At 52.0% G+C, this 20,967-nt stretch overlaps 1 protein-coding gene across 1 annotated transcript in view; it reads right to left on the bottom strand.

Moving 5' to 3' along the window:
* The window catches only part of PTPRS (protein tyrosine phosphatase receptor type S), a 165,674-nt gene that overhangs the window by 34,847 nt on the left and 109,860 nt on the right, over positions 1 to 20,967 (bottom strand). Inside the window, exons 7-12 of the mRNA XM_066566510.1 lie at positions 12,605 to 12,874; positions 9,330 to 9,911; positions 8,391 to 8,524; positions 8,097 to 8,241; positions 2,389 to 2,694; positions 107 to 300 (exon numbers count right to left, since the gene is read on the bottom strand). Coding sequence (XP_066422607.1) covers positions 107 to 300; positions 2,389 to 2,694; positions 8,097 to 8,241; positions 8,391 to 8,524; positions 9,330 to 9,911; positions 12,605 to 12,874 — 1,631 coding nt within the window. The remainder of the gene's footprint in view (positions 1 to 106; positions 301 to 2,388; positions 2,695 to 8,096; positions 8,242 to 8,390; positions 8,525 to 9,329; positions 9,912 to 12,604; positions 12,875 to 20,967) is intronic.

Below are 20,967 nucleotides of genomic sequence, written 5' to 3'. Positions count from 1 at the left end.
ATCTTGTCCCATGTCCCCTTTTGGCCCTTCTGCAGAGTCACACTGCCCAGAACAGCCACATCCCCCCTTCCCCAGCCTCCCGAGGCTCGCCCAGGTGAGCCCTTACCTGGGCATCAGCCAGCATGATGTCCTTGATGTGGGGCAGCCCCCTGGCCTCGCCGTTCTCCATGCGCACGTAGTGCACCTGGTAGCCGCGGATCTGGCCGTGCTGCCGGCTGGGCACCGGCGAGCGCCAGAACACCTGGATGGCCGAGGAGTTGAGCACCTCCACCTCCACCTTCCGTGGTGGAGCGCTGGGCACTGCAGGGAGGGAGGCAAGCCAGGGGGCTCTGGTCATTGGGGGTCGGAATTCCAAAGTCTCTTTTCCCAGCCCGGCACTCGAAGGAGTCAGAGCTCTTCAGTTCTCGGTCTCAAGGTTGTTTATTGTTCTTTATTGATAAAATTTTTTCTCCTGTCCTGCTGAGGTCAGTTCAGCAAGACAGCCCAGGACACTCTGCCTGCCCCCAGGGTGGTGTTATGTCTTTATACTAAATACCATGTATACAATGTTTGCAATTACTTTCCAATACCTATCACCTGTGTTAGACACTGAGCTTCTACTCTAAACCAATCTGTGAGTGCCACCATCACAGCAGAAGATGGAGGCCAAGAAGAAGAAGGAGAAAGGCTGGACACGCCCAGATCCCTCCATCTTGCCCTCTGGACCTCCATTCTAGAAACCCCAAAATCTACTTTTTCACCCCCTGATAAATTCACTATCGTTCTACTTAATTTTTTGTGGCTTGCTGATCTTCATACAAGGTTGGTAACTTGCTCCATGGGTCATAATCAAAACCACAGGGGCATTTTGGGCTCTGTGCCAGGTCTCTGAGCCCCCTGGCAGGGCTCTTGGCTGCTCAGGACAGCCAGAGGGATGTGCTGGGTGCTGACAACTGGGGGTCTGCTGGGAGCCTGTCCTTGCTCCTCTGGGCTGTGCACACACTGGATTTGAGCTCTGGGAGGAGACCTGAGCACCCCATCACCTGGCACCGCCCTCCCAGTTCTGGGGGATTGTGAAGTTCTGTGGGACCTGATCTGCACAGCCTGGACACGGGGATGGTGTCACTCTTCAGAGCCATCAGAGGGCTGAGTGGCATAAAGCACACGTCTTTACTTCAGACAGCTCCTTTTATACATTGCTCTGATCCAGGTAGACCTGATTGGTCATCTAATCAATACATTTCACCTGACTGGCTAATTAACACCCATTTATAAACAATCTTATGAGAATAACAAGAAAACAGGTATTAGGAAAACAACACCTGCAGGTTGTTTTTAATAATAAGCTATCATTGTTTATCTCCAGCTCCCTAAATTCTCCCAATATTATTTGAGGTTCTACCCTCACATTGAGGGTGCTCCTCTCCCTTCATACACCCATTCATGCTTTTCCCTGGTTTTATTTTACTGTAGAAATACCAGGAAAAGTCAGGTCTCTGAGTGGGGTCACTGAACTGTTGTCACTCAAGGTTTTTGAAACTTTAACAGATTCCTCCTTTCTATGACTGACAAAAGCTCTGACTTAAGGAGGAGGTAGTAACAAGGAATGTGTGGGAAGAACTCTTTAATACTTTAAAACATGTGCTCCCAGGCACAGGGTGGGATTCTTGGGGCTGTCCCATGCAGGACCAGGAGCTGGACTTGGCTGATCCTTGTGGGTCTCTTCCAACTCAGGATATACAATGATTCAAGTTCTGGCAGCAAAGGTTTTCCTCAGAGCAAAGGTTTTTAGTGCCTTGGCTGCTCCTGGCTCAGTGAGAGCATCTTTGCAGGGGGAGTCAAGACTCAGAGATATTAAGACCAATCCAGGGGAGGGGAACCCTACAGACCCCATAAATGCAGGGGAGGGGAACCCTACAGACCCCATAAATGCTGGGGAGGGGAACCCTACAGACCCCATAAATGCTGGGGAGGAGAACCCTACAGACCCCAGTGCTCAGATAGCACCAGAGGATGGTGCAGTCAAGACTTGGAGATATTAAGACCCCATAAATGCAGGAGAGGGAAACCCTACGACCCCATAAATGCAGGGGAGGGCAACCCTACAGACCCCATAAATGCAGGGGAGTGGAACCCTACAGACCCCAGATAGCACCAGAGGATGCCAGATGATGGGGTGGTGGCACAGGTGATGGGGTGGTGGCACCAGGTGATGGGGTGGTGGCACCAGAGGATGCCAGGTGACGGCACCAGAAGATGCCGCACAACTCAGATCTTGGATCCCACTCCAGCTCTGGCCTGGCACCACTCAAGAGCCACGGGAAGGGCCTGGCTGTGAGACTGCTGATGGGAACAACCCCCTGCAGGGACAGGAACCCCCCCAGCAGAACCCAAACCCTTCTCACTCACCATCTTCATCCGTGCGCACGATGACCGGCGAGCTCTCCGGGCCCGGCCCCACCTCCGTGTGAGCCACCACGGTGACGCGGTACTCGGTCCACTTCTCCAGGGACTCCAGCAGGATCTGACTGGTGGTTGGGGGGATATCATTCACCTCCTTTAGCTCCGTGTCCTCCGAGTCCAGCGCTCGATAGTGGACGCTGTAGCCGGCCAGGACGCCGTTCTGGCTCTCGGCCGGCGGCGGCCGCCAACTTACCAGAATGGCGGTGGAGCGGGTGCTGACACATTTTACATCTTGAGGGGGGGCAGACGGTTCTAGGAGGGGGGGAAAATTCAGGAGCAGGGAAAAAAGGGAAAGAAGGGGAGGGAGAAAAAAAAACAAACAAAAGATGGGAAAGATAAAAGAAAAAAAAAAAGGAAAATGATAACAAAAAAATCTAAAATAAAACGTACGAAAGTTTGGTTTAGGAAGATAAAATTAAAAGAGAAGAGAGCTTTTTGTTGTTGTCTTTTTTTTTTTTTTCCGAAATGAAGAGGTTTTTTTTTAAAAAAAAAAAAGCCAACAGAAATTAAATGGGGCATCAAAACTGAAATGGTGTAAAGCAAAGAACTAAACCAGCAAGCGGGCCAGCCAAGAGGGGTCCTGCTGCTTCCACTAAGCTGGCACCAGCTACACACCCAGCTGCACCCTATAAAAACCCTCTCCTTTGGCTCCCTGTTTTACAGCAGCCTGGCAAATCCTACTCTGGCTGGGAAAACACTTTCCAACCTCAGTCACTGGGATCTTGAATTTCTTTGAAGGGATCTGTGAAAATTAAGTAAGAAAAGCAAATCTTTTGCCAGGAGGCTTAAATTTAAGAGTCTGTACCTCCAGATGGAAGTGATTAGCTGTCCCCAGACTGGAGGAGGCCAAATCCCACAGCAGGAATGCCCAGGACACTGCCAAGCCATGGTGTTTAGAGAGGAGGGTTTTGAGAAAGCACTTGCAGAAGGAGGGAGGCAGTGGGTTTGGTGAGGTATTTGTGTATCCAGGGGATTTTCCAAAGCAGCACAGGTCTAATTCCCACCGCACTCTCTGCCTGAACTACACCAGGGCGTTTCTGGGAGAAAACCTTGGGAACTGTGGCCCTACCCAGGCACCTTCTCAGGTTGGCAGCAGGAGGGTGACCAGGAGGTGGGGAAGGTAGAACCCACAGCTCTCCCTGAAAGCTCCTCTGGTTCCATCCCCTGCCCTGGGCAGGAACAGCTGCCACCATCCAGGGGGCTCCTTCCTGGCCCTGAACACTTCCAGGAGCTGGCCCACGCTTCTGCCTGTCACTAAGGACAACTGATCAGCACAGGGAAGCAGAGTGTGATCCATTCTCAGGGCAAATCAATAACTCCAATATCACCCAGCTGCAATAAAGAGCTTTTAAGCCTCTGCAGACAGGGCAGGAAACTGGGGTTGACTCACAAGCCCCCCAAGTATCACCTGCAAGAAGCAGTAGGTCAGTGCTGGTCACTGCTTCTCATTCCTCTGATGCTTTTCAATCAACAAAAAGCTCTTTTAGAGAGGAATGATTGTTTTCAAGCCTCTAACTCCCATCCTTGAGTCAAACCCAGATGTTTAGGCCCAGTTTGCCTCGAGGACTCTGCTAAATCCAGTCACACCTAGCCCAGCTGGCACTGGAGTGAGAGCCACACACTTTCCAGGAGACAGAGGGAAGTGGCTTTTCAAAAAGGGCAGAGATAATCCCTCCACTGCTCTCTGAGCACCCTGCCCAGTAGGACATTTTGGGTGTTTTCCTTCTATTTTTATGCACTATTGCTGTCTTTAACCTGGCAGAATGGCCCCCTTCTCCCCAGCACTCCCAGTGAGGAGGCTGACAAGCCCTGGCCATGGCTGGCCACGCAAAACAACACAAAAGATGTCAAATGAACCAAACCGAAAGGAACAAACTGGAAAATAAAACACAAATCAAGCCAATAATTTGAAACAAAAAGAAAAAACAAAACAAAACAAAACACCAGAAAGGAAATCATAATAATAAAATAATACTGATATAAAAAGTGACTCCTTCCAGAACATTCCCAGTCTGTTTACCTACCTTCCACGCTTCAACTGCTAACTTATAAGACTTTCTTACAAGAGAACAAGAGGAACTGAGCTACGAGGCCAGACCAAGCTCCTGGTGGGTTTCTGCACATGACTGGCTTTTAAAATGTCACTCTGCTCATGATGATCCCCCCAAGTCCTCCCCCACCAGCAGAACCCCAGCTACTATTGCAGAAATGGCAATTTTGGACCCCAATCTGTTCTCTTTTGCTAAACTGTCAGCACAGAGAGCAGGAGAGCACGTTCCCAGATCTCCTTCCCTCTGGCTCTCTCCATCTGCTGTGATTGCTGCACCTCTCCAGGACAGAGTGCACTGCTCATCCCATGTCCCAGAACCAGCTCAAGGATGGTTTCAAGGTATGGAGGGACAGACTCAGCCCTCTCCCATTGCTGCCACGGTGCCGTTCCCTTCTTTTTTTGGTCTTCATCAGAGGCTGGGCATATTAAAAATCCACCTTTCCTGCTTAGTTCCAGCCAAAGCCACCACAGCTGAGAAACCCACTGCAGAGAGGGTCTGACCTGACCTACCCTTCATCCTGCACCTCATTCTGAAAGCCCCAGAAGCAGAGCTCAGCTCCAGCTGGCACTGGGCTCACTGTCTGCGCTGCCACGCTCGCTCACTCACCCTCTACGCTCCAGCACAGGGACCTACTGAGAGGCCCTGGGGTGAGGCCTCCTTTTGGGATGGTTTTGCACTTTCTCTGGTCAAAAAGGCACGGTTGGGGGTGGGTGATGGGGGAGAAGGCCCAGGTGCTGCCCGGCCCCCTCCCCGTCGGAGGAGAACAGCCAGGGGTGCTGGCTGGCCACGCTGGACACGCCTCTGGGAGCTCATGGCCCTGTTCCCTTCACAATCCAGCCCAACCTGTGTGACCCTGGGGACGCTGGGGACAGCGCCAGGAGCCCAGTGCCACCAACCCCGCTGGGGCTGCGAGCTCAGCTCTGCAACCAGCCCCTCCCTGGGCTCAGCCAGGAGCCCCCAGGCAGGAGAGCTCTGCCTTGGCCTGCTGGCCGGTTCCACCAGCCTTTTGGGACCCCTCCCCACCCTCCCAGGGCTCCAGGACATCTGGGAGTGTCTGCAGAGCCACCGGTGGTGAGCCTGCAGCCACAGGGTGGACTGTATTTGTGAATCTGCTTGAGACCAGCCAGTACTCACCTGAGCTGCACCTTTTACATGCTTTAAAGTTGACTGTCCAAGCCACAAGAATGACCCTTACTGACCTTGCACAATATCATGTTTTTTAACCCTTTAGGTACCACAGACTTTGGGTGTTTCATTCACTTCGTGTTCTGTGAGGAGGGGGACAGGAGGGAGAGCGGAGCTACGTGGGGGGAAATCCTTCCTTGGGCAGGAACAGAGGGTGAGAAAGCCCCGTTGTTCCTCTACGCCTGCACGTGCAGCCTCACAGCACCCACCCTGCCACCCCTGCCTGCTGAGCACGCTTTGCCCTCTGGAATTTCCCAGTGGGAGAGTTGCCAGGGAGCCTGGGAAGGTCATGGCTAACCAGAAAGGGCAAACCAGCTTCTCCCAGCCACGAGAGCCTGTCCGTTTTACAAGCTATGTCTCTGGTACTTGAAGAGTTAAAACCCAGCTACTTCAAGAAGAAAAAGATACTTTACCTTTAGTTTAATGGATTTTACTTGGGTTATGATGCTCAGGAGGAGCCACCCTGGCAGGGAGGTGCAGGGAGGGGCTGCCACATGCGGGTGGGTGCTGGGAGGGGACAGCAGGAGCAGAGGGGAGAGCGGGGAGAGGCTCTGTCACTCCAAGGACAAGATGCCATCGTGGGGTGACATGGCCCAGCCAGGGAGAGCAGGGAGCCGGCTCATCGGGTGCAGGGCATGCAGGCAGGCAAGCAGAGAGCAGAGAGAGAAGAAAGAAGAGGCATGGAGCAGGCCAAGGAGGAGCTGAATGGAAAAGGAGCTGAGGAGGGAAGACACAAAAGCCTGTCCCGAGCCAGAAGGTCTGTGAGCCGAAGGATGTCACCCGGAGCAGGGAGAATTGACTCGTTCCTCCAACAGCCAGCCAGGAAAAAATGTTTCACCGTGTTACAGGACACTGACAGCTCCCAGCTGATGTTCTTAAGAGCATTAAATTAATGACTCTCCCTATGAAAGCTGAGCTACAGAGAGAGAAACCCGTCCGTGTTCTGGGCAGATGCCAAGTTAGAAAAAGCCCCAAAGCCTTCCCTTTTCCCAGATCCCCTTTTCCTCACCCTTAAGGGACAAATTTTCACTGAGGCCTACTGCCAGCAGCTCCCACACCCCTCTTCCAGCTTGTTTTATTGAACCAGAAAGCACAAATCCCAGACCATCTTTGCCTCCCGTCCCCACAGGTCTCAAGGAGAGAAACCCCTTGGAAAACAGAAGCAGAGTGTAAGTTTAACACTTATTTTTCAGGTCCTTTCAGTTCATTTCCCCCACCCCACAGAGATGCTCCCTCTGACAATACCACACTGGGATCAGAACCAGCAGATGTGCAGCAGAGTCAGGAAAGGATTTTCCTATGAAACGTAGAGAGAGTATGGAGAAAAAGAAAAGAAAGAAAAAAGGGGAAAAACATTTGAAGGAAAGAAAAACCAAAAAATCTTTGAATGGAGTGGAGGCCTGAGAAAGCCCCAGTAAGGAATTCTGTCTATGCAGAAACAGACTCCCCTTTCTTCCCACTCCTCAGGGGACAGAAAGAGAAGGAGACAGGGAAAGGGAGAGACAGCAGGATGTGACAATTAAAAAGCCCAGCCGACAGCCTGCTGCTCCCCCTTGTTAGGGACTCTGAGGGATGGGAGCAGGGCTCTCCCTCCTCACACTGGTGACCAGAGCCACTTCTGAGTTAGTTCTGCTCCCGGCTACTCCAAACTGCAGCGGAGTGATTTAGTAGAGATGAGAGGAGACAGAAAACACAAAGAACAGCTGCCACAGCCACTCATGCAGTGAAAAAACACCTCATTTAAAAGCAAAGATCTGTGAAAAGCCCAGGTTGAAATATTGCCATCCAGGGTTATTGTCCCCAGGGCAACAGCGAAGGGAGACAATCCATTAAACTAAAACCAGCACGTTTTGAGTTGCATACACTCCATCCTGGTGTCATCAGCATCCCCCTCCCAGCCTCCACAGGGCTCCTCTCTCCCGCTCTGCTGGAGCCCAAACGGGGCCATTCCCAGAGCTCCAGGCCTTCCTCCCCTTGGCTGTGGAGGTGCTCATGGACAAGAGCATGGGGACTGCTTCCCCGAAGGCTGGGGAAGGCTGGGCCTCTGAACAATCACCTTCCCTGCTCCTCTCCCTCCCTCTTCCCCACCGTCTCCCCTTCCTGGCAGCGCTGGGCCTGTGTGGGATGGCCTGGCTGCGGCTGCCATCCCTGCCATCCCCTGAGCATGCTCAGCACCATGGCCAGCGTGGCCACCACCAGAGGACGGTGCTGCCCAACCCCGGCACCCCAGAGCCCAGCTCTGCTCCTGGCTCACGTCTCAGCTAGCTGGAGCGGCGAGGGGAGAGGGGAGCAGCTCCCAAAGGTGTCCCCCCTCCCTGGAGCGAAACGGAGCCCCCAGCTCTGTCCCCCTGTGCCCACCATCTCTGGCTCCCTGACCGTGGTCCCCTCAGAGAAGGGTGGGAAAGGAGAGACACCTACTAGACTGCAAGGTGCGCTCTCGGACCTCCGGGGTGAAGGCCCCCAGCCCCAGGGCCGAGCGGGCGGCCAGCCGGAAGACATACTCAGTGTTGGGCTTCAGGCCTTCCACCGTGAACGAGGTCGTGGGCTCGAAGTTCTTCAGCACCTGGGGATGGGCGAGGGGGGAAGAGAAAAATAAACCCAAACAACAGGCAGCAGAGGTAAGGCCTGCCCAGAGACACTGCCCTGCTCCCCTCGCTCCACGGCGGGGCCGGGGAGCTCCTCGGCCCCAACCCTGCTGCACTTTGGGCTCACCTCCTTGCTGTGGTCTCCCTCCTTGTAGAGGAGCTCGTACTTCACTATGATCTCCTGGCGTGGGGGACTCCACGACAGCACAATGCTCGTCTCGGTCTTGGCTTCTGCTCGGAAGTTCATCGGCTGCCCGGGAACTGGCACAGAGAGGGAGCCGATGGGGCAGAGGAGGCAAGGTGAGAAACAGGAGAAACCACATTAACTTGGCTGACTAGGAGGCTCTTGCCCTGTTTTCTTCAAAGCCTGTGTGGGAAGAGCACGTCAGCAGCAAAATGCCACACTGCAGCGTGGGCAGGTCCTGCCTCTAAAGCTGTGGAGCTACAACCCACTGCAGGACTCCAGTGTGAGCAGAGCTGCTGGAGATGGAAGAATCCCAATGGATCATATGCCTCTTTCTCAGCAATGCAGAATACAACCTTTCCCATCAATCCCAGTATCACAAGATTCTGGAAGTAGGAAGCCCATGAGCAGCCCATTGAGGACAAGGGTTTCCTCCCATACCCCAAGCCAAAAATGTGCTGGGTGACAGCCCGTGGTAAAACACCTTGCGTTTGCAGCTCAACACATAAGGCTCATTCCCCACTTATCTCTGACAAAGTAGTTCCTGGGTATTTTAGGGAGAGTTAAAGTGTCACCACTACCTGGGCAGTTTTACATCTGTTAAAGACATTTAGAATCATGGAATGATTTGGGTTGGAAGAGAACCATAAAGCTCATCCAGTTCCCTGAGCAGGGACACCTTCCACTATCCCAGGTTGCTGCAAGCCCTGTCCAACCTGGCCTTGGACACTTCCAGGGATCATGGGGCAGCCACATCTTCTCTGGGCAACCTGTGCCAGGTCCTCCCCACCCTCCAAGTAAATAACATCTCATCTAAACCTCCAAATCCAACCAACAGCTCTCCCTCCCACAGCCACACAGCTCAGCCACACAGGTGCTCACCTCCTTGTTGTGTCTTAACCTGGATGGGGTCGGACAGGGGCCCGTCCCCCACGGAGGTGAAGGCCAGCACTCTCACGGTGTAGGTCTCATCCTCCAGGAGGCTGCCCACGGTGGTCAGCAGGCTGTCATCCACGTTGTGCTTCTGCCAGTTGCTGACGGGCTGCTCGGGCTCCATGGTGTAATAGACCCGGTAGCCTCGGATCTGCCCGTTGGGCTCCACCGGTTCCTCCCACTGGATGATCATGGTGGTGCTGCTCAGCATGCGGCCCTGCACGTTGCGGGGGGCACTGGCAGGGGCCTGCTCCCCCGTGCGGGTGACCACTGACTCACTGGGGGGGCCCTGCCCGATGCTGTTCACTGCAGAGACCCAGATCTCGTACTCGGAGTTGGGGCTGAGGCCCCCGATGCTGTAGCGCGTGGTGGTGATGTCCTCCTTGATCTGGTAGGGTCCATCCTGGCTCTTGGACTTGTACTCAATGACATAGTAGGACACGGGGTCTGGGTTGCCAGAGTCCCAGGTGATGGTGATACTCGTTGCTGTTGTCTCTGTCACCACTGGCGTCCCAGGAGCCTTGGGAAGTGCTGAGAATCAGGAAGAACAGGCATTTAAAAAAACCACAGATGCTGAAATGGCACCTAATTGGTCTGGTTAGGGCTGCAGGAGCCGGAGGCACAGCACCAATCCCAGCAGCTCAGGGAAGTGCTGCTGGAACATGAGGAACCTAGTTATCCACTCTATTATCCTCCTTAAACTGCTCCATCAAAGGCAAAGTGTTCAGCTAAACATCTGGAATCATTAGCAAGGCTTCAGCTGCACATCCACCCTCCCGGGGCAGGGAGGGAGAGCAGCTCCTCAGCTCCCTCCCAGCACGTGCTCACATCTCTCTGCTGAGCCTCCACGGGCAAGGAATGACACAGGGCAGGCTCTGCTCTCCAGAACAAATCTCCAGAAATGCTGGGAGGGCTTCCCCTCAAGGCACAAACTGTGTTAATCCCCATCTCCCCTCTCCCTCAGCCAGGGAGTCCCCCCTGAACCTGCTGGGACTGATAGGTGTTCTCACTTCACCTGTTCTCAAGCTTCATGTGCAGTCCTCACTGCACACTTCAGACCCTTTTCAAGCCTCCTTTGCAACTTCTTCTTATCATGGAATCCCAGAATGTTTTGGGTTGAAAGGGGCCTTAAAGCCCATCCAGTGAAACCCCTGCCATGGGCAGGGACACCTTCCACTGGCCCAGGTGGCTCCAAGCCCTTTCCAACCTGGCCCTGAAGCCTGACTTCTCTAGGCCTGGTCACAGTAAAGCTCAAACTTCTCCTTTCACCTTCTGCCCGGGAGAGCTCACACACAGGAACAGTGCAGGGAACAGGATCCAAACAAAATTACAAAAGACAGAAGGTACCAGCAGGGTGGGATTCCTATGTGAAGAGATGGGAGAGTTGGAAGCAGAAGCAATCTGCCCTACACATCAGCTTTTTAGATTGAGGGGGTAAGACAGGGAAAAAAAAGAAAGGAAGGAAATACTGAGGAAAATAAAGAGCACCTGAGTCCAGCCCCAGGCATCCTTCTGCTGGCATGAGAAACTCACTGCCTGTGCAGCAGCTCAGAACGGGTGTCATGCCAAGATTCTCTAGCCCCTACTCATTCCTCCTGTCAGACCTTCCTCAGACAGATCACTGATACAACAGGATTGCTCTTCCTCATCCCTCCCTTTCTCCCAAGTGTTTCTCCTCTCCCCCACCCTTGGATCTTTTCCCACCCCACCTCTCCCAGATCCCTCATGGGCAACACCAGCACTTGGAGCAGACAGCAGCTCACACAGAGCTCTACACTCACCCAACCTCAGGGGTTCCTGCTTGGGTTTAATACTCCCCTGCTGAGGACAGAATAGATTGAAGATGGCACCCGTGCTCCTCCTGGGAATCACTAGCTGGAAGCTGGGCTTATTCCCCATCTTGCTGAGGCAACAACGGCCACTAAGATGCTGGAACTAAGCTCTACTGCAAGGGTGCACATGCCAGAGATCCTCAGGGCCTTGGCTGAATCTCAGGCCTTGGAACAGGATGGCATGCAGGCTCCAAGCCATCCAAGGCTCCTTGCACAGTGCCCAGCCAGCCTCATTTGTCAGGACAGACACAGCATGCGGGGATTTGAGCCACAGTTTTCTTCATAACAAGCAGCTCAGGTGTCCTAAAGCCAGGGAAGGTCTCCAACCACCAGCTTCCCCTCCACTGTGGGTTTCTCTGCATGGGGGATCCCCGAGGACATGCACAGATCCCAGCATGGGGCACTCATGCTGCACAGGTCTGCCCTGCTGCTGGTGCTCACAGAGCTCCACGTGTACAACAGGAAAGGACAGGGACTGACACCCCTGCAGCCAGGTGCCCACGATACAGCCATGGTGTCCCTGCTCATGCACACACATCCCAGTTGATCTGGACATGCAGAACTGTCCCTGTCCATGCACACACATCCCATTTGTGCACCAGGACATGCAGAACTGTGTCCCTATCCATGGACACACATCCCATTTGTGCAGGACACCTGGCCATGCAGGACTGTCCCTATCCATGCACACACATCCCATTTGTGCACCAGGACATGCAGAACTGTGTCCCCAGCCATGGACACACATCCCATTTGTGCAGGACACCTGGACATGCAGGACTGTGTCCCTATCCATGGACACACATCCCATTTGTGCAGGACACCTGGACATGCAGGACTGTGTCCCTATCCATGGACACACATCCCACTTGTGCATCAGGACATGCAGGACTGTCCCTGTCCATGCACACACATCCCAGCTGTGCAGGAGCACCAGGACATGCAGAACTGTCCCTGTCCATGTACACACACACCCCCCATTCATGCAGGACTGTCCCTGTCCATGCACACACAAACCCCACTTGTGCAGGACACCTGGCCATGCAGGACTGTCCCTGTCCATGCACACACACCCCCTATTTGTGCAGGACACCTGGCCATGCAGGACTGTCCCTGTCCATGCACACACAGCCCCTATTTGTGCAGGACACCTGGCCATGCAGGACCGTGTCCCCTGTGCAGGTCAGGCAGTCACAGGCTCTCCCCATGCAGACACACAGTGACACAGGCACAAACCATGGCACATTCCCACTCTGCCACAGGCCCCAGCAAGGCTCCCATGCACGAGCAGGACACGTGCCCAGGCATCCCCTGCGCTCATGCTCGGACACTCGGCTCTGGCCGTGCCCACTCCCACACGTGCACTCAGGGCCCTGCTCCCCACTCCCTTACATTTCACCGTGATCTGGGCCACGGCTTCTATGACTCCCAGGCTGGACATGGCCACGCAGGTGTAGTTGGCAGAGTCCTTGACGTCCGTGAGCTCCAGGACGTTCCTGCCCACGGGCATGTCATCCTCGGGCGTCAGGTCCTCTGCTCCCTGCATCCACTTCACGTAGGGCATGGGGGACCCCACGGCCACGCAGGTGATGTTGACGTTGCCCCCGGGCATGATTTCATGGCTGACAGGGAGGATGGAGAAGCGAGGGGCCACACGGCGAACTGTGGACGAGACGCACAGAGGTAACAAAAAAAAAAAAACAAAAAACGGAAAAGCAAAACCAAAAGAAACGAACGAACAGAAAAACGAAGAGGGGAAAAAAATAAAAGTCAAAAAAAAAAAAAAAAAGGAAAAGGAAAGGAAAGAAAAGAAAGGAGAAAAAGAAAAAAGAGTAAAAGATAATTTAAATATAGATGGGGTTTGTCACAGTTTATTTTCTTCCTTCATAAAAACAAAACAAAAAGCCAAAGAAATTAAAAAATCAAACCGAAAACCAAAAAAATAAACTCCAAATAAATTCGTACTTCACAAACAATATATAGAATATAGACATAAAAGCGATATTTCATAGCAACAGGGTTCCATTGATCAAGATTAGACCCATCACAGCACAGATAAATACACAAAAATTTATTAGCAATTTCTCATCTTTACTGGCAAGAGCTGGCATGGCGAGAGCCCAAACTTCTCCTCCGTGGCCTCTGGGGCCCCCAGCTCCCCGCTCCACACCCCGGGAACCTGCTCCTCCCTCTCTCTCCCCGTGGGGCCTGGCTCCTGACCCCCTTCTCCTGAGGAACAGCCCCTCCACCAGCACCCGGCGTGGTCCAGGTGCCCCCTCCAGAGAGGGGCCCTCTCCCACCCGGGGCTGCTGCGGACGTGGGGTGGGGGGCCAGGAGAAGGTTGGGATGGAGATGGAAACTTCTCAGGGTTTTGCCTTGTTGGACCCAGAGAATTCAACAAAGAGAGAAGTATGGCATCCCCAGGTTCCAGGCGCTCCACTTGAGAAGTGAAAGGCAAAAGGATAAACGAGGGAGGAGAGGGAGTCCCCGGAGCGGGACAGAATTTGGTTGGTGTCTGCGTGTGAGAAGCGTCCAGGGGAACACAGCCCCCCTGGAGCGAGAGAGAGTGTGGAAAAGATGAGAAACTCTAATGAAATTTTTGTGGTTTTCGGGTATAGAAACCCTAACGAAGCCTCTTTAAGATCTGACACGGTTCCATCGATAGATGCAGCTCTCAGAGTCACAAACATCATGCAAAATAGGTAAAAAAGAGAGAGAGAGAAAGAGAGAAAGAGAGAGGAAAATGCAGAGAAATATAATTTCTGGGCGGTAGCAAATGCCCACATGGATACTGGATAGAAAGTGAGCAACAGAGAAAGGAAGGAAGACCAGGAGAAGGAGAACAAGAGGGGAAGGGAGAAAGAAGAGAGAGAGAGAGGGAGGGGAGGGGGAAACCCACTTTAATGCTGCATACTTTTTCTAGCTGATGTGACTCAATGTGGTGGCTCACATTGTCACATCTCAGCCCTGGCGGAATAATAAATAGAATAGAATTAATAAGAAAAACAAGGTAATGAAACTTTTAACGTTGAGAAAACAGTGACATGTTCTGTGCATCTCCTTAGCAGAGAGGTGGATGCAGCTTCCAGACCTTACACAGGAAGAACATGGACGCAAAGGGGAGGCTGTGGTTTCCTTGGCTCCATTTTCTGAGCTGCCTGGGCTGGCTGGAGGGATGCTGGGTGCCCTTCCTCAGGGGGGAAAGCAGGGGAATGGACAAAGGAGAACGTGTGTGGATCAGAGAGGGCCTAGGGAAGGGGCTGAGGGCAGGGTCTCCTCTCACAAGAAAGACAAAAGGATACAGGACCTGGGGAAAATGCAGGAACTGCAGCAGCTGGAGGGGAGCAGGGGTGCAGGATTCCTGCAGCTCCAGGGACAGCCATGCAGGAACTGCCACAGGCAGGGTGGGCAAGGGGCAGGAGGGTCTGGGGGGCTGAGAACTCCCTGCTCCTGCCGTCTGTTCCAAGGTAACCTCTGCACAACCTCTCCAAAGCTTGGTGGCTTTGCCTCATGCCAAAGCAAAGCAAAGCAAAGCAAAGGACAGCAGGGCTGAGCCTGCCATTGTCCCTCCCAGTGCCTTCAGATGTCCCCTGGAACTGTCTTGGGGCCTGCTAGTGTTTATCTTCCAGCTTTGTGGATCTTTTCCAAGGGGAAGGGCACTGCCAGGAGAGGCTGTTTGCCATTTAGTGGGGCTTTGGCAAACAAAAGCCAACTGCAGCCCCTGCAAGGTGACAAGGGACATTGTCACAGCAAGGTCTGCTCTCCCCACTGGGCTGTCAGACCCTTCCCTGTGAGAACCAGTGGCCAGGAACCAGCACTGGGAGGCAAGGAAGGGAAGACTTCCAGACTGGTGGCATTAGGAGCTCGGAGGGGACAAAGGGGAATTCCTGCATGCAGGGATCTGCAGAGAGAACAGGGGCCATGCCCTCAGCTGGGAGAAGGACGGGGATGTGGAGGGAGGGGCTGCAAGCTCACCTGGCCACTGACACTAGAAGATGATTTTCTACCTGCAGGAAGGTGTAGGGAGGTGTTTGTTCCACCTCAGGCACCAGCACTGGCTCAAAGGATCAGGCAAGCTGCTCCTTGCTCCCTCCTGCCACTAGGGAGAACACTCAGCCCTAGCCACGAGGGTGCATCCCTGTTTCCCACTCCATCCTGCTTCCCACTGCTCCCAGAAGTTCCACACTTCAGAAAATGGAGCCAGGTGGAAACCACACCTGTCACAGTCTGAGACAAGATGGAGAGAACTCGGAAAGAAACAAGTGGGGTCAACATGCAGACAGATCTTGGGGTGGGGATGACTTTTCTGAGGGGGGGGCTGGTGGGTGACCTTCTGGAGAGGGGAGGCAAGGTGGGAAAGGTGAGGAGGAATGGGGAGACACGTCCGGACAGGATCCGGGCAGCAAACAGCATCAACAGCAACAAACAACGGCAGGTGGGATGCAAACACTGAGTTGTCATGGGAACAGAACAAGACAATTAATCCAAACCGAAGCTAATCACAAAGAAATGAAACCCAACCGAAAAAGAAAGGGAAAAAATAAAATAAAAATAAACAAGAAAAGAAAAAGAAAGAACAAACCAGAATTTAATAACTGAAAAGCATCATCTGATGTAGGGCGGAGTGCTGAGAATCGGAGTCTGAAGGGAACCCACTGTTCCTGCCTGTGGTTTTGGGCAGGGAAGGAGAAATCCACTCACAAAACACAAGCTCAAGGGCTGCACAGAGCACGTTCCCAAAAAGCTGCAGAGCAGCCCTGCCCTCCTCCTGACAGCTCCCAGGGTGCAGGTCAGCCCTGGGCTCTCAGGGATCCTTACTTTGGGCTGGTTTACTCGCATTTGTCCCCCTCCAAGGGAAGCACCCAGCACCTCTGGATGCCAGCCCTCAGAACCAGCCCTTCCACAAGGAGGGAGAATTTGGATTAGGGCTGATACGAGCCCAAAACAGGCAGCAGCACTTCCTTGGTGCATCCTGGTTTAAAAAAAAACTAGACTCTCCTGTGTGCACAGATATACCAACATCCACACACTGACCTAGGATGAGAAAAGAGCTCCAGTTAAATGTTGGGGACCTCAGAGAGTCCCCTGGATACAGCCCTGTGATGGCTCAGGGCTGTGACAACCACAATAAGGCACAGGGTTCATCTCTGGCTACCCAGAGCCATCAGGCTGCTGCTTATTTTAATTGCTGAAACATTTGCATTTGGCTGGAGACAGGGAATTTGTCAAACTGAGAATCTCTGGGTCAGCCTTTAGGTCAAGGCCCAGGAGGAGGAGAGCCGTGGTGGAAAGGAAGCTGGAGATGGAATCAAGACCAATTTCAGCTCTGGGTCCAGCTCCACAGCAGCTGAAGGAGGGGGAATTTCACAAGATAAAAAATCAGGTGAAGAGATCCCTTCCATTTTGCTATCGAGCACTTTCAAAGGATCGGGAAGAACAGAACCGCCCTCTCTGGGAAGGAAACATTGGGATGGGGCAGTCAGGGCTCTGCTTTATAAACACTTGCCTAAGAACACTTTTCCCACTTTCTGGTGCAAGAAGGACCTTCCCTGAGTTCCAGGGGTGTTTGGTTTCCAGGCCAGCTTTGGCAGACCCCGCATGCGTACACGGATGTGCATGCTCCATGTGCAACAGCTCCCGACAGACACACACAGGCAGGCACACACAAACAGACATTGTCCATGGCCAAAAAACTCTCAGGAGCTTTTTTTTCAAACAAGGATACAGCTTGTTACGCATAGAACCAGATTCCAGGACTGGAGCTGGATGTTTGGGATGCAATTAAATTATTTCAATGCAGAGAAGCCATTTCAGAGGCACAGGAAAATTTTGTAAGTGCAGTTAGTTATGAGTCTGTTTAATTGTTGGATAAGCATTTCACACTGCAAATCTGCACCCCAAATTGTGCTCTTCTTTAGAAACAGAACAGATCCATAACTTTTCACACCCTTGGGAAGCCAATTGGTTTTGTTGCTGCTCACGGAGGCAGAGGTTGGCCCAGTTTGTGTTCTGTGAGTGGCATTTTTGGCTGTTTTGGTCCCAGTCAGCACGGCTCAGGTTCCCCACCACCACTCAGGGTCCACAAGGTGAGAGGTGTTTCTGCAAGATTTACAGACCTGATTGGAAGAGACACTGGGAGGTCCAGGGTTGACTTTTGCAACACCAGAATCCATCCTTAAAATGTGTTCCCATGATGCTGCTAATGAGAGAGACCTGAGGACCAACCAGTTTGTGCTGAGGAACCCCACCACTGCTCTTTTAAAGCCCCTTCCAGATTCCCTCAGAGAGAAAAAATGTCGGGAGGAGGAGCGAGGTGGGGAAAGGAGAATGTCCTGGACAAGAACCTGTCACTTCAAACCCCGATTCACATTAAACCAACTCAAAGAGAAATGCATCTTATACCTTAAAGAAGAAACCAATCGAAAAAAGGAAACGAAAGAAAGTGAAGTGACTGGTTGAAAGCACCAAACAAAACCAAATGGTATTAAACATTTTGACACTCAGCAAGCTGCTGCTCCAAATGAGGTGAGAAGGCGGACATTATTGGCCATTTTGGGGAGACAGGAGTCATTCCGTCTTGCTCCAAAATGAGGAGGGGTAGGGGAAAGGGTGCCAAAATAATGTGCAGCCTCTACATTATTAGTGAAGCTTAGATTACACCTGTCCTCCCCTCCCAAATGTGGTCTGTCCCTGCCCCTGCGTGTCCGTGCAGCCGCCTCTGCCTCTCCCTGTCCCAATTCCAGGCTCATTCCCCTGGGGTGAGACCTTTTGGGCTTTGGATTTCCGACCTCTGCCCCTCCACAGGACGAGAAGCTTCCCTCCTCCTGCCCATCTCCTTCCTCATTTCCTTCACAGCAAAGAAAATAAATACGTAAATAGGTAGATAAATAAAGAATGAGACCAAGGCTTGGATTTGGTCTGGAGGAAATCCATTACCTTCCCAATAATTGTTACTTTTCACTTAAAAAAAAACCACATTAGCTGAGCGACAGGCTGGCTGAACATCTCTGGTCTTTTGCAATTCTTTTTTTTTTTTTTTTCCTGTTGTTTTTTTTACAGGATTGAACAGAAAATAATCAGAATCCAATTGATTTTCACGCAGCTCTGTAATTTTAAACACAGACTTGACTGGTTTCGTTTTTGTTATTTTAATTTGACAAGGTGTAATCTAATTTTTTCCCCTAAAACAAAGAGAACAGCGATGCAAAAGGTGTAAGAGACACAGGCAGGCAGAGATTTCGAGATCAGTACAGCACAGTGTTCCTGCAAAGTGCCCTCTATAGAGAGATAGTCATGTATATACATAGATATATACACAGTTTGGATTTTTTTTTTGATTGGTTTTTTTTTTGGGGGGTGGCTTTTTGTATCCATTTCCATTTCCTGATACCCTTGAGAAATCCTTCTGCAGAAACACAGTGAAGTTTTTGTTTGCTTTGTTTGGTTTGGAACTAGAATTTCAGAGCTGAGGACACCCCAAACACGGACAGGGCGCTCCCCCACCCACAGAAATGCTAAAATAACCCTTTAAAATCATCCCAGAACTCTCCATCCCTCAATTTTAGCACCTGGAAACTGGGCACTGCAGAGGCAGCTGTACAACCCAGTGGTGGTTCTGCCTCCCTCCTTCTCCATTTAAGAATTTATCAATCTACTCTAAAAAGGTATTAAAATTCCTACAGTTTAAAATACCAATGACTGCTCTGACTTTGTGGCTATTTGTTAAATCTCTAGTGCACGTGGAATTATTTCCTTCAACCTCTAAATGGGACTGAAAGGGAAAAGCTCACCAATGGTTCCACCTGGGACCAACCAGCAGCTCTGGTCTGATGGCCAAATTACTCATGTGCCAAACTTAACCCAGGCTACAGGCTAAGTTATTGCTTAAATTGGTCACATTTTAATCTATTTTGAAGCTTTATTTCCTGAGGTGCTCGGCACACTATCCCTGCCCTTTCTGTGGGTTTTATTTTAATTGATTTCCACTAGTTCAGCTCTTACATGTTTTGCCCTGGCTTGGTTTCATCTTTGGTCTCTCAATGAGCTGAGGTTTTCCAAAAAGCCTCGGGAATGTCCTCAGCAGGGCCTGGGCTGCAGAACCTGGCTCGGGGTGACAAAGCTCGAGCTGATGGTGACAAGCAGCAAAGGCAGGGCCTGAGCAGGCACTGGGCTGCTTTAAATGCCTGCTGAGCCATCCACAGCTCCCTGGGCTGGAAAAGAGCAGAGCCACAAGAAGCTGGAGCAGAGAGCAGGAAGGATTATCCCTGCAGCATCCCAACTGCTGCCTTTTGTACCTCCTGACAGGGCCCCACTGCGTGAAAAGGGGGAGAATTCTTCATTCTGCTAAATTCAACCACGACAAGGCATCCTGTACCAGCAGCAGCAGCAGCTCTGCACACTCAGGGCATCTGAAACTCAGCCCCCACAGCTCATCCCTCCTTCCTCTGGGACATGGAGGAGCACAGGGACATGAGGTCCTCACACGCAGGGCTCCATCCCAGCCAGCAGCTGGATTTTGGGATCAAACCAGAACAAGTGAGGTGGCCGCCTGCAGCTTCCCAAATTAAGAGGAGAACTGCAAAGTGCTCCATTTCCAGGGGGCAAAGCAGCTCTGGCCACAGGTCCTGGCTGAGGGGACATTTGCCCTCTCTGGGGTAATGGCTGAGCCCCCCACGTGGTCCCTAAATACAGACAGAAACACCACAGAGTGCTTTGGGCTGGAGGGGACCTCAAAGCCCACCCAGTGCCACCCCTGCCATGGGCAGGGACACCTCCCACTGTCCCAGGCTGCTCCAAGCCCTGTCCAGCCTGGCCCTGGGCACTGCCAGGGATGCAGGGGCAGCCTCTCAAACACCACCATGGGCAGACAGCTCTTCATTTGCAGGGTTTTGAATCCATCCTTTCCTGCAATCACTATGGGCCACAAGTGTGATGGCACTCGTGTCCCTGGGGATACAGAGAAGCATCCAAGGAGACTTTTGAAAGCCAGGTGAGCCCATAAAAACCAGGATTCCCACCGAGGTGCTGGCCTGCCCCTAGAACTGCACCCATCTTGTCACCAGCCACAGGTGAACCCTGGGCAGGTGGCTCAGCCTAAACTGCCACACACCTGGGCTGGTAGCAGGGATCACCTCACCTGCTTCTGGCCTGCTTTTGTGGTCTCCAGAGAGAAGCTTCTGCCTCTGACCTCGGGCATCCCCTGTTATTTTGGACCATGGCAGGATCTGAGCTGCAATAACACACGAGGCAAACCCTGCACCAATAATTTCAAGACCATGCCCATGGTTTGGGTTGGGAGGACCTTAAAGCTCATCCTGTTCTCCCAGGACACCTTCCACTAGAGCAGGCTGCTCAGAGACCATAACTTTAGCAAACCACACAACCTCTTCTAGCCAGGTATCAAGTCTCTATTTCCTCACCCAGTGTCATTCCAGCCTATCATGATTGCATCCCATTTAGCTTTAGTTTATTGTTGTTGATATCATTATCATTACTTTTATTTTTATTGGCTCTTAAGGAAGAATTTAATCTTCAAGCCTTCTCAGATCACAAGAGATTCTTAGCAGCAGCAGTGCAGTTTGGCCATGTTAGAAATACTTTATAAAAGAGAAAATAAACAAATAAAAAATAATGGTGTATAAATCCCTTTTTAATTGCACCTAAATCCTGAAACTCAAACTCCTAGTCATGAAGGAAAATCCTGTAATTAGGAGTGATTATCACCTTTTAGTCCTAGGCAGGAGGGAGGTGGGATG

Source organism: Molothrus aeneus, chromosome 27 (genome assembly GCF_037042795.1).
Source record: "Molothrus aeneus isolate 106 chromosome 27, BPBGC_Maene_1.0, whole genome shotgun sequence".
NCBI classification, from domain to species: Eukaryota; Metazoa; Chordata; class Aves; order Passeriformes; family Icteridae; genus Molothrus; species Molothrus aeneus.
Note: the sequence above shows the minus strand (reverse complement) of the source record. Positions and strands in the feature narration are given on the sequence as shown.